Raw genomic sequence first — 14,322 nt, 5'->3', positions numbered from 1 at the left:
TGACCAACTTGGTCCCACCATTGACTTCTCAATGGCAGCTTAAATCCTATGAGTTTCAAATATTTGCTTAATGAGGATCACACCTTTGCAATTTACTGGGCGTCTGAAGGCATATTTATTTGATTTTGCCGATGTGTTTGGTCTAAAAGCTTTTATAACTGGCTTTACTCCTAATTACTGGTTTTATTGCTTTTATTCTTCTAATTTGTTTCAGTTGCTTTTGTTATATTTGTCCCTTACATTTTTATTTCTTCATATTATCTGTAATTATCTTGCATGTACAGTGTTTGGCCTCAAGCAGTCAGTCTTTAAGTTGAAGAAGATGAAGATATGTCTTTTCTCTTATTATGGCTCACAAAGATGTCTTTTATCCATTGATGGCCAAAAATAGTGGCAGATAATTTTAGCACATAATCAGGTAGAAAATACAGCTTTTGCATTCATCGATAAGCAAATGCAACATGACCTAAACTAAAGTTCTTTCTAACTCTGTTTTTTTATTTTTTTATGATACTTTATATCTTATATAAACATATAGTCTAACTGCACTAATGACAACACTGCCAGCCATTTCAATACACATTTTATTAACAAAGTAACTTGTAACCTGTAATACCCCAAGACATCTAGAGTCAACAAATAATCCCACCGCATTTGCTTTTAAACGTATCCCTACATCTGCCATCTCAATTTAAGCCAACTGCACTTGCCCCAGACAATCTTCCTGCAGAGTATCGTAAACTTGCAGCAGACATCCTAGCTTACCCAATCTCCATTCTAATAAATCTTTCCATCAGAGAGCTATGCCCCTAAAATGTAGGGGAAAAAGTATTCTCTTCCCCTACGCAAAGATGGCTCATCTACTGATATGTACAGTTACAGGACAAAAGCTATTCTGTCCCTCCTATCTAAAGTTTTAGAAAAATATGTCTAATCCCAGCTGCTTAAATTTGTTACCACAAACAGTTTACTAAGCCCCACACAACATGGTTTCCAACCGTACCATAGCACTATAACAGCTCTTCTCAGCTATGCTACCATCGACTTAGTAGCAGCACTTTTTCTTGATTTGTCAAAGGCTTTTGACACTGTGTCTTACCAAAAACTGCTCTGCAGGCTTTCCTGCTTAAGACGTCAACGCTCATCTCTCACCTGGTTCAACAGCTACCTCAGTGACAGACTTCAAGCTGTAAAATGGAAAAATGACATCTGTCCATATTTCTTCAGTGCACATAGGGGTGCCTCAAGGCCCTTTCTGTGGTCCCTGGCTATTCAGTGTTTTCATAAATGACCTACCTGCAGCTCAAGATATATAGTAGATGTTTGGGTATTATGCATCCACTTGGGCATTGTTGGCAAACTCAAGAGGTTAGATACAAACCCTTATGTCACCCAGTGGATAGCTAACTGGCTCACAGACAGGACCTAGGAAGTTAGAATTGGGAATCCACCTCTATAAAGAGGGCAATCACAAGTGGAAACCCTTAGGGATTGGTCTTGGGATCTCTCCTTTCTGGGATTTACTTCTCTGAAGACAAGGCCAATGTCAATGGCCTGACTAAATTTGCAGATGAATGCAAATTAGGAAATGTCATTGAATCCTGCATTGATACAAATGTTCTGCAGGAGGGGCAGACACAGACAAAAAACTGGTGTCAGAACCATGAAGTAAAACTGAATGCCAAGAAATGCATAATAGTATCCTTTGGGAAGTCATCCATCCCAGGTAACTAGCATATTGACATTACACCCCTAAGATCTGACACAGTAGTCAGGGACTTGTGGACACACATAGGCAGTAATCTGACCTTTGACCATCACGTGTCTGCGTTAGTGAGGAAATCATTCTGTGTTTTGCAACTCATAAACAACGGTATGGAATCTAGATCCAAGGAAGTAATTGTTCCACTGTAGTCAATATTCATGAGACCTATCAAGTAGAGTGCCCTCTTTGGTATGTACCTAATCATGCATATCCAACAGATGGAATGTCGACAGAGGATCCTCACTAAAATAATTCAGAGCATAAGCTACATGTTCTATGCAGACCACCTCAAGGCCCTATCCCTGTATTCTGTGTCCTGTAGGCTGTTGTGGGAAGATCTATGCCTGGCATACAACAGGGCCTTGTCAGATCTCACTTTGATGGACCTCTTGCATATCCACAAAACAAACAGAACCATATTTACCATTCTAAAGGCTTAAATCTTGCCTGTGATAGAAATAGGATCTGCTGGAGAAACAGGTATGTATCCCAGAGACAACCCCCTCTCGGTATTTACCCTTTGGTTTGGGTTTTACATACAATATCAGCTGCATGAATTATATATATTTAAAAAATACTTTTAAAATTATTATTAAACAAAGAAAATGAAAAAAAATATATTTGAACAACTAAAAAATGACGGTCTTCAATAAACTAACTAACCCAAAATATAACTCTTTTTGTCCCTATCTATATACAGAATCAGGTCACCATTATCTATCCCCTTGACTCGTGATGTTCCAAAATATTCTAACCAATCAAGACACACTTATAGAATGTTGTGTGCTGACATCCTCCAGCCCTTAATATCAAGTAAAATAAATTAGGGAGGGACATCCCTAAATCTTCCTCTGCTTGCTTTTCATCCTAGGGATTCAGAAAGTAATTAATCATGAAATGCAACCATAAAGTACCGGTTTCTACACAGTTCTTCTCTGTGTTGGTCAGATAACATACTTCAATTCACTGTAGCACTCAAGTCCTTAAAATGTTTGACTGATTTTATAATGCTGTTGTTATTAGCGTAGGATGTGCTCAGATGTTATTTTCTGAGTTTCTTACCTTTGGTTTGTCATCGTTAATGCTAAAGTTCTTAGTACAGGCTTAGTATGTGAGGGAATTCAGAGTATCTTGCAAGGCCACATTATCCCTTTTGATGGTCATTTTTTTTTATTTGTATTTTAGGTGTTTCCTCTACTTTAGATATTGTGCAGTCATTTATGGTATCATATGTTTTATTTTGTTTTTATTTTACCTTTCTTTTATATAGATATTGAAAGGCCTGAATCTGAGGATAAACAGTGGACAAACTGTAGCCCTAGTTGGCAGCAGTGGCTGTGGAAAGAGCACAACAGTTCAGCTATTACAGAGGTTTTATGATCCCGAAGAAGGCATGGTAAGTAAGCGAAATTATACGTATTTAACATGTTACAACACAATAAATCTTATGTAATCTGAATCAGAGTATTCAAAATAAATGGTGAACGTTATGAGGCTGTGTTGTCTGGAGAGCATTTGGTGGGACTTATTTGTTTGTAAGTAGTGCTTAATAAATCTTATCTGCTACCAGAGTGACTGAACAATTCAGCACATCAGTTGTAAATTACAGACAATTTCAGTTCTGGCTTAGCAATATAAACTGGGGTCATAAAGGTGGCATTGAAGTCTGATATCACTCAGTAGATGTTTTATATATATATATATATATATATATATATATATATATATATATATATATATATATATATATATATATATATATATATATATATATATATGGGTCTATATCATCTGATTGAATTTGATTGAATCCCAAATGGTCGAAAACCCAAATGATTGAAAACTCATTTGACCAAAAAGTGTAGAAGTCTATAGAAAGAATGTGATGTGATCATTTCTTATCATGGGAGTTATCAGGAAAGTGAGTCCAGCAGAATTTGTGTGGACTGTGATGATGAGCATCAGGTTGTACCTCCAGATCTGCAGATGTTTGTGTTTGTACTCCATCACTGATTCACTGTGGGTGGTGATTTTTTTTTTCTTTTTCCACTGTTGTGCAGTCATGGAACTACTATATATAAATAAGGGGAGGTGGGTAGCAAAGATCCCTACATGGGGTGGGGCAAGCCCCTGCAAAACCATTTTTAAGTTTTATTTTTTTGTGGAGAAAGTTTTCTATAAAATGAGGTTTCATTAAACTGAATTTTCAGTCAAATGGGTTCAACCATTTAGGATTCAATCAAATGATAAAGCTCTTTTATGAGCAAAAGTATTCATCTATTTAATTTTTTTTTCAATAAAGTATCAATTTCTAAACAAGTGCTAAGTGCTTGATTACTTTGAAATCTCAACTGAGATCGGCTACAGTTTGTGGTTCTTTTTTCTTGGTTTTTAGGAGATTTAGCCAGCAACTTTGATGGTCAAGAGGTACCAGTTTTCTCTGTGGATTAATGTTTTTCCTTAAAGATAGGAGACATCTTACTTCCTAAGGCTGGAAAACGTTTCCCCCTCACTAGAATAATCTGTTCTTTGCTTTATACATCTATATCTATATGTCTGTATATGTATCTATATATATATATATATATATGTATGTATATATATATATATATATATATATATATATATATATATACAGGTGTGCACCACTTAATGTCCTTTCGCATTTGCATCCATACTGTACGAAGCGGACGTAAATGTGATCAGTCATTGAGCAGATGGACATTAAGCGAAGCACAATACAAAGTATATGGTGTTCACTTACTGTCTGTGCTGCTTAATGTTTTACGGGATAAAACCTATCCTGGACATTAAGTGGCGCTTACCTGAATATATTTATATAAAGGTCAGTCCTCCTGAGAGACTTCATGAAAGATATGCTGCCATGAATCAGCACTTGTTCATACTTCAGCAGCAGACTACTGCCATGGTAAACCTTCCATCCAAGCCACAGGGAATCCATAATCCCAGCACAGCCCTCACCAAAGTCAGACCAGAAGATGACATGGAAAGGTATGCAGCTCAGGAGAACTGGCTCCAGAGAGATATTCATGCTGTCAATTCTGCTGGTGAGAAACCTTTATGGGCATTCCAGCTGTTGCAAGGGTCTGGTTAGATACATTCCAAAGGATGTATTGTATTCAGTGATAAGTCTGATAAGGGCTGAGTAGAGTGGTATTATACATTCCTTTGACCTGGATGCTGTACCCTTACCTATAAATTGGGTGACATAGAATTGTTTTTTTATTATCTTACATGCACGTTGATCAAAGGCCAGATTGCTGTCTACTTATGTTCGCAGATCTCTTACTACTTTGTCAACTCTTAGAGGTGTTTTATCAATGGAGTAATTATCTTGGGTTGACAGTTTCCCAAAGGAGATTATAATGCATTTTTGGCATTGAGTTTTAGGCCATGGCTTCATCACCAGTCATTTGTCTGTGTTAAACCCTCTTGCAAGATGTTTGTGTCGTGGAGGGGGGTCTATAATAGCTCACAATTTACAGTCGTCTGTGAACTTGGTAAGGCAGAGGCCTTGAACGTTAGCCTTGACTTCCGAGAAGTAGATGCCAAATAAAAACAGGCCCAGTATGAAGCCCTAGGGTACTCTGCTGGTGACCAATCTCTTGGTGAATGTAGTCTCATCGATACTGATTTCTTGAGTTCTGCCTGTAAGCCAGCTGCAAACCCAGCAAATTATGTAGGGATTAATGCCTAGCTCAGAGTGCTTGTCAACAATGCCTGAGTGGGCTGCTGTATGAAATGCCTTGGCCAGGTCAAGATAAGCAATGTGCACTGTTTTCCCACTTCAGTTGCCTCAGTGACCCTCTTAAAGAAGCTAATCAGGTTAAGTAGGCATTATTTTCCATTAGCAAAGCCAAAATGGGATGAGTCCAGTGTCTGCAGGCTGCCAAAGTCCTTATTTATCATTTCCATGTTAATTCCATGACTATGCATATTATACATGTAAGATTGATGTGTCTGTAGTTCCATGGGTCAGTTGATGGTCTGCTGTTGTGGGGGGGAATGACTGTTACGGTCCTCCATTCACTTGGAACACAGACTGCTTCAGGGCTGTATCAGAAGAGTGCCTCAAGTGGTCATGATGGTCATGTTTTAGACTGTTCAGGAGGCAAACAGGAATATTGTCAGAACCCATAGAGACAGTGTTCTTAACTTTAGTGAGAGCTGCCAGCACCTGGCCCCTGGTAATAGCTGAGTAAAGTATGTTGGAGGGGATTTCACCTGGTGGAGCTGGGGGAGGGAGTGGAATGGGTGAATATTGGGCTAAATTTATTAGCAGGTATATTTGTATGTCATCCTGATCAATAAAGGTAGTACCATTCGCCACCAGTTCAGCACATTACTGTGTTGCCTTTAAGGTTCTTCAAGTAGCTGAAGAAGGTCTTTTAGTTGTCATTAGCCTGAGATGCTATCCTGACCTCATGCTTGGTCTTGTTGGACTTAACTAGACCTCTTAGCTTTTTGTTTAGTTGTATAAGAGAGCACTTGTCCTTAAGGCAGTTGCTCTTCCTGATTTTGGCCATGAGTTTTCTTCTTTTGTTATTTACCCTGTTTGGAGGGGATTCCGCCAATGGGGTTTGGTTTTAGTGTTCATTTTTGGGTTTATTTCTGGTAGGTATGGCAGCCTGTGTAAAGCCATTCATATATTTGTATAGAAAATCTGTGAATAATTCTACATAGGTTGCCATGGTCTTGGGATTAAGGGGAGCCTTGAATTTTGACAAACTGTCATTTAATAGGATGTAATTTGCCTTAGAATAGTTCATAATTGTTGCTGGTTTAGCTGGGTTTTCTGGGTTGAGTTTTACTCCAGAGGAGACAGCTTTGTGATTCAACCTCAGTAGTGAGGATGTTACATGGATGGGGGGTGACAAATCCAGTATGCTTGATCCTATGTTGGACTGTGCACTGTCTCTTCCAGGGTGTTTGTGTTAATAAAGTTGAGGAAGCATTGTGACATCAGACAGTAGAGGGGTGGTTAATGTCACCCATGAATAGGGTGTTTGGTTGGATGATGAGCACCTGTAGTAGGTTTAGGTAAGAGTCATAAGACTCTAGGAACATAGATGATGACCTGTAGTTAAACACAATATGGTGAGAGATCTTATACATGTCAACTTGCAATTGGGTGAGTTCCATGGTATCATGCTGTTTAACCAACCTGGAGGTATGTTTGTTGCTAAAATAGATTAAGACACCTCCGACTTTGGTTCCAGTTTGTGCTGTTGTTGGTCTAAATGTGTGGAAGAGACTGTAGCCTTCCACTGAAAGAGTACTTTCTACAATTTTAAACCAAGTCTTGGTCACATCACAGATATATACATTCTCCAGAGTGAGGAGGGCTTGAAGGATGTTGAGGTTTTTTTTTTCTTTAGGCTCCTAGCAGTGAGCAGTAAGAACCTAAGGTAGTCTATAGCCTTTTTTGCTATGTTGGTAGTTTTGTCTTTTTGGCATTGCCTAAAAAGACTCTTAAGGGGGTGGATAAAGTTTTAGCCAATAACCAAAAGCCTAAAGGGAAAAATGCAGCCCATCTTTGGCAAAGCAATGTGGTCTTTTGACCATGTCCTCCTTTGCTGACAGATATTGAATTCCTCTGGAGTGACACCAAAAACTAAGCCAGTTATTGAAATTAATCATTTTATGTTCATACTTTGGCATCATCCTTGGTGCAGATAAAATGCTGCTGAGTGCAAGGCTCGTACCTATCTGTGACACATACTCTCAGAGATCCATTATTTCTCTTTTCATATAGTCCAGTTAGGTACATCTCAGGTCATTTCCACCCACATGGACTATGATAGAATCCTACTGGTACATGGGGTGTAGTGACTTGAGTGTGTGCCTGATATTACAGATACTGTCCCCACATAGGGACTAACCCATTATCTTCCCCTTGTCTAGCTTGGTCAGTGGGCCGTCTGTGTGTTTGTGTAGACAGATCAGTAAGATCACAAATGGCTAATTTAAAAGAAAGAAATATGTGAGTAAAATTTTACAAATTTTGATTATAGACAAAAGTTGGCATTCCACAGTAACTTAAGAAAGTGAGTAGTCTAGAGTGATTCTAATTCTTCTGAATGGCTAACAGTTGCAGTAAAGCATTTGTTATTAAGGGAAGATAGAGATTCTAAAACATGTTTGCATGCACAAAGAGCTAACAATAAGCCTTCAGCTATGTATGCTTTCACCTGTAACCAAGAAAAATGTCATTATTTAGAACAGTTTACTATCAAATGACTGAAAAATCAAAAGACTGAATTCCAAAAATACTGAAAATTCAAAATATTGAATACATTTTTAATGCAAGGGGCAAGCCCCCCTGCTCCAATCATGTGAGGGGCTGTGCCCCCTACACCCCCTGCTAAATATATATACCAACTCCAAGATCGCACAACAGTGGGGAAGGGGCAAATTCCATCATTCAATATTTTGAATTTTCAGTCTATTTGAGATTCAGTCTTTTGAGTTCCAGTCATTTGATAGTAAACCATTTAAAACAGTTTGTTTTAATTAAGGACACATAGCAAAATACTGCATAGTAAATTAAAACAACAAAATGTTTTTAAATACTGTTAATATTAGTCAGCAGTCTGCTAATCAAAGAGTGCATGAAGTATACCAACGGAGTGTGATAATTCTGAAGTATTAATTTCTAGATGTGCTGAATCTGCATTCTGTCATTTTATTATCAACCAACTCACGAAATCTATTATAGTAGAAAGGTAGAGAATGCTATATTTTTAGATTCAGAAAGCATGATTACATTGGTGAAATCATACTATATCTGCAAACATAAAACAACTAATAAGCAAAAACTTAAAATGATATATATAAGGACATGAGAATGGAATATACTTTAACAGGAGTAGAAATACAGAGTCACTGAGGTAAAGTTCTCCATCCTGCAGATTTGGTGCCTAATTTACTTCGAAATTAAACTGTCAGCAAAGATGTTCTGTGGGATAAATAACTATAGAAAGTTATGTCAGGGGAGAGATGGTCAGACAGATATAGTGCCAGAAGTACACAGCCCAAGTAAAGAGAAAATTATATAATTGGAAAACAGAAAAAAGAACTAAGATTTAGCTGTAGGTGGAAAACATAGACAAATCTAACACTGAAAAATTGTTAAAAGACTCCTTTTAAAATACTGAAGTATGTCAGCTTTGAAGCTATCAGAAAAATTAGCTTTACCAAAAACTCCAACAATTAAATTGATAAAGAATCAATGTAAAGATCAAGAGAGGTGTCCCTCGTTAAGTAGAAATTAAGATCAATCAGTATAAAAACTGAGGATTTGATAAATTAGTCTCATTCTGAAGAAAAAGAAAACAAGGGAACCTGAATAGAGTCTTATACTTATTAAAGTTCACAGCCAGCCAGGTACAAAAACAAGACTCTGAGGAAGAAAAAGGGAAACAGCCAGTTTATCTTGTAGAAGAAAATAATTTTCATGTACTGCTCTTTATAGGAGATGAGTTAGTATTGACTTAGCTGATTTCTCTGTAGGCCAAGTCAGTTTCAAGGAAGCTCAGTGGGAATGTGATACCCTAAGTAGAGCTAGAGATAATGAAGAGAGTAGATGGAGAACAAAAAGAACAGAATAAGTCCACTGCACAATTCTTTCATCGAATACATTTGTTTATTTGTATGTATTTGTTAACCAAGATAGTGTGGCTGGGCCAAAGCCCCATTTCATCAGAGGCCTGGGGAGAAAATCTGCATTTAACAAACAACATACATACTCGGAAAGAAAAATACAGTAGTAGGTATACACAAAATACAAATGTTGAGCAATAGATAAAAATAGTTGATGAGCATGGAAGATATAACAGTGAAAGATTTGTTAAACATTATTTACATATGTGCCATATATACGTTAGCCAGTACAGATGATGGGAAAGGTGAGTATGAAAGATAAGAAAATGTTGAGAGGAAAGTAAGTGTCATTATAAAAGAGTACAGTAAATCTGTAGATAATGAAATAGATGGACAAACAAAATAGTTTATGCGGGGATAGCAGGAGAGTTGAAGGATATGAGACTGCAGGGTATAAATAAGAGACAAGAGAAATTAGAGAAGACATGAAATGAAAAATGGTGGTTAATAGAGATATAATAACAATATAAATAATTTTTCTGCAGGTCTCATAAGTTAAGGGTAGAGAAATTTACTAATATTTTCTATAAGAAACAGTGTGTAAGCATTTCCATTTTGAGATTAGGTGTCTTTTGAGTCGACTCAAACTATTTAGGATTCAATCTCGGTTAAACTTTGGAGGAGATTGAGTTCTTTTTATTTTAACATAATACGTCTCCATGACGATTGTTTGACTTTTAGAATAACTAATAAAATCTGACCACATGACCTGAGATTTCTAGTGGCAGTGTATTCCTGAAGCAAGTGACAATAAGTGGTATATTGATGGGGTCCTGGGTTCCTAGAAAAACTTGTACTGTTCTGACCTGTGATACGGTCAGTAGGTGAGGTAATCTGAGCCACTCTTGTTTCTTCGTGGCTATGCAGTGCTGAGTTCTGGTTTAAATGTTAGCAGTGAATTTGTTTTATCATAGAGCTGTAGTTCATCAAACTGGCTATGCTGAATATCATCAAGATACTAAGGTGTACAAAAACTGGGTGGAAGTAATATGTGTGCTGTGGCAACAAGAGAATGATCAGTAAGGTGAAGTTTGGCATTATAACGTAATTGAAGATTTTTATTAGTTTTACTGACCACGTGGTCGACATGTTGATCTGTGATATCTCAGTACTTTATTGTGCTACATGTTCAGCAATGATGTAATTTAGTGAGGTAATTTGTATAGTGTTAGGGATAAGTTACAAATGTGTGTGTGTGAGTATGTAAATATATATATATATGTGTGTGTGTGTGTGTGTGTGTGTGTGTGTGTGTGTGTGTGTGTGTGTGTGTGTATGTGTATATGGCATTTACTAGTAGTTATAACTGAGTCAGTCATTTTTCTTGCAGCATTAAGTTTTATTGGGCATGGAGTTGGAACTGATGGAAGGAATATGCAGAGCAGATTACTGTTGAATCTTCTGTGTGTTATATGAGATAAATGTATGCATATTATTAATGAATTTGTTGAAAAGGGGAGGACCTAATACAGATCATTGAAGAACTCGTACAGTTATCAGTAGGGGGGTGGAGTGAGAATCATGCCAGTTGACCCTCTGTAGTCTTTCTTCAAGATAGAAGAATAAAACAGTTGATGTTTAGTTAAGAGAGTCTTGTTAGAAGAAGTGGGTGAGATACTGTAAAAAAAGCTTGAGATATTTCAAGAAAAGGTGATAGTACAAGTTTACCTTGGTTTCTTTTCTGATTGACTACTTTCAGAATGGATAACAGAGCAATTTTAGTACTGTGTTTTGTTTGGGATCAGGAAAGCAAGTTGTTTTGTTTGGATTATTTCAGGGTTGCTCACGGATAGATCTTATTTTTTTTGAGAGGAGACAATATTAGTCTAACATTAATTAGTTCTACAGATTTGCCTTCTCCCTTTGTGGATAGGAATGCTTTATGATCATTTCCGTAGTTGTTGAACATGGGTTTTGATACACTGATTTACTTAAATAGCTACTGGACAGGCAGTTGATCCTGGACAAAATGATAAGGAAACATATCAGGGGATAAGGTGGTGGGTTTTAGTTTGTGCTTCAGTTTTTAACAAGGTTCATGGGTGCAATGTTAAAGTTAAAGAAAGCCATGGACAGTAAAGAGAAATTGTATCCATGATTAATGGTGCCCTCCTTTGCTACAGAAGTAGCAGTTGCTATAAAATGGGAGGTTAGGGTACAATGTATCTGGTAGAGGATTTGGCTGAGGTTTCTTACCAGTTTTAGCAAAGTATTTAGCAAGGTTTTTGTGCTAGCATGCACCTCAGCAAGTTCCTGCCTGGTGCCCTGCAGAGTTCTACAGCAGCAGAGAGACAAAAGAGAAACTCTGGAGTGATTAAGTATAATTTTTCTGCATTTTCTTGCTGATTTTAGCTAATTCTGCATAAAACGCTGGTTTTCTAGAGTTTCTGTGATTTAAAAAGCTTGTTTCTGCTACATACTGTACTTATTTTACTGCCTGCACTTTAACAAAGTCGTTTTTGTGTTTAAATTACCTGTTTAACTGTTGTAGGTTACACACTCAGATGTGATATCCATTTCTGTGCATTTAAAGTGTTTTTTTTATTGTATCTGCTTTATTTTCTGAAAAAAAAAAAATATATATATATATATATATATATATATACTTGTTTTCCCACCTTTTTAAGCTAGTTTAGTCCAGTTTTTAAGTTAGTGCTGAATTCAGGGCTATGTTACAAGTTTCTGTGCTTGCCCACACCTTACTTGCATAGAAGGAAGTTTCTCTGTTCACTGTGAGAGAGGGAGCTTTGAGCAGCCTATCTGTCCCTGGAGGAGTGGTTTCAGCCCAGTAATTAGTAGTTTATTGGCCATTTTGGGCTAATTTCTATCTCTTTCATTTCCCTGCTGTAAAACCCACATTTGCGTGGTTTTGCACGCCGGGCAGTGCCCGCTCCACAAAGTCTACTCTTCAATTTTTCCCTTGGAACTAGACAAACTTTCAACTTAAGCACTCAAATCATTCACTTCTCATCCCTGCACTTGCCCAAAACTCATAGCAAGCACTAATAAACCTTAGCACTAGACCCCCTATACTGTAGAGAAGGACAAGGCTCTCTATTTGACCTTACCAGACAGTCAGTAAAACAGTTCACTGTACCTATCCAGGCATGTCTAAAGGGCAGTTTCAGGTGTACTGTCCAGTCCAACTGGTGAATCTGGGCATTTTGAGGCAATGCTACAATTGCCTCATGTACACAGACAACCCTCTCCTCCTTCCACCAAAGACTAATACATGCGAGAGATGCAATTATACAGCCAAACTGGAGGCTAAGCTCTCTCAATCCAAGACTGGACAAGGCAGTCAAGAGGAGAAGGAAATTACTTGCATCACACCACCAGTCTCACATAGACCTATGAAACCAGCACTGGCAAAAAACACACATAAATACACAAAAACATACTCGGAGGCTCTAAATAAAAATCTGCAAATGCAACAGAGACCTCCAAAGCAGACATCCAAGCTACCTCCACCCCCCAACACAAACCACGAAACACATACTTCACAAAACCAGTGTGCCACACAATCACAGCCCTTAAGGCAAAGTAACATACCCAACACACTAGTAATAGGTGTCTCTATAGTCAGGCACACTGACGTCCCACTCACTAGGCTGAACAAGGAGAAGGTTACTGTTAGTTGCCTGTCGGGTGCCAGGATCTGCCACATAACACAAACACTCAGGTCACTCCAGAACAAGTACAAATATGACTCTGCCATTGTCCATGTTGGTGTGAATGACCTGAGCCGTACCTCCCTGGACTACATGAAAAGAGACATGGAGGAGCTTTCTGATCACGTAGCCCAGGCTGGTATGACCCTGACGCTGAGTAGCATCCTGCCCTCACCAAAAATGATAGCACAGTATTGAGAAAAAATTATCAATTTCAACAATTGGCTAAGCTACTGGTGTCATTCAAAGGGGATCCAGTGTCTGTCAGCCTGGGATGACATGCTTGACAAGCCATGCTGCTTTGCTAGAGACGGCTTGCACCTGTCACCCTTAGGCTTTCGAATACTGGCCAAGGCTTTTGCCACCCCCATGGTACCTTTTTTAGGCAAGGCCCAAAAGACAAACCCACTGCCATAAATAGCACAAGTAACAAAAAACTGAGGGTATTGCTGCTTAATGCCAGAAGTCTAAACCTCAAAATGCACGTACTCGAGGCACTCCTCAGTATGGAGAAAATCAATATATGTGCAGTAACAGAAACCTGGTTTAAGGCTCCAGAGAGCACCCCAGCACTACCAGGCTACAACTCATACCATACATTTCAGCCACAAAACATGGAACGAAATACAAAAGGTGGGGGAGTATCCATATTCATCAAGGATACCCACACCTCCAGGTTAGTGGCACAGCACGATGCTTCAGAGATCGTCCACGTGCAACTAAGAACGGGCAAAACTACTATTCAAATTATAGCTTGCTACAGATAACCCATCATGTCCCAGGACCCCCACTCCGCATTCCTGGAAAAACTGGGAAACATAAAGGTCCTACCAAACACCCTGATATTGGGTGATTTCAATTAGCCAAACATTAACTGGGAGAACTACTCAAGTACAAATTCCCTGGCTCAACATTTCCTAGAATTTATAAACTCAAATGCCCTGGATCAACTGGTTAACACACCCACCAGAGGTAATAACATATTGGGCCTGATCATCACCAACATGGGCGACCGGTGTTCCACACTGGAGGTCAACCCCTCACTGGTTAGATCTGACCATAAACTAATCACTCTGGATATTCACATTCCACCACCACCCCCGGTCAAAGAAACCACCGTGAAAAACTTTTCAAAAGCAAACTTCACGTTACTTAAGACTGAGGTGGAAAGTTTCAAAGCCTCCATGCTAAAGGATAACACTG

General features: G+C 38.3%; 1 protein-coding gene across 1 annotated transcript in view; it reads left to right on the top strand.

Moving 5' to 3' along the window:
- The window catches only part of ABCB1 (ATP binding cassette subfamily B member 1), a 1,009,232-nt gene that overhangs the window by 498,164 nt on the left and 496,746 nt on the right, over positions 1-14,322 (top strand). The window contains exon 14 of the mRNA XM_044067521.1: positions 3,036-3,161. Coding sequence (XP_043923456.1) covers positions 3,036-3,161 — 126 coding nt within the window. The remainder of the gene's footprint in view (positions 1-3,035; positions 3,162-14,322) is intronic.

The sequence above is a fragment of the Protopterus annectens genome, chromosome 3.part1 (genome assembly GCF_019279795.1).
Source record: "Protopterus annectens isolate FY-2018-M chromosome 3.part1, PAN1.0, whole genome shotgun sequence".
NCBI classification, from domain to species: Eukaryota; Metazoa; Chordata; order Ceratodontiformes; family Protopteridae; genus Protopterus; species Protopterus annectens.
This window is presented reverse-complemented; position numbering and strand designations above follow the sequence as displayed.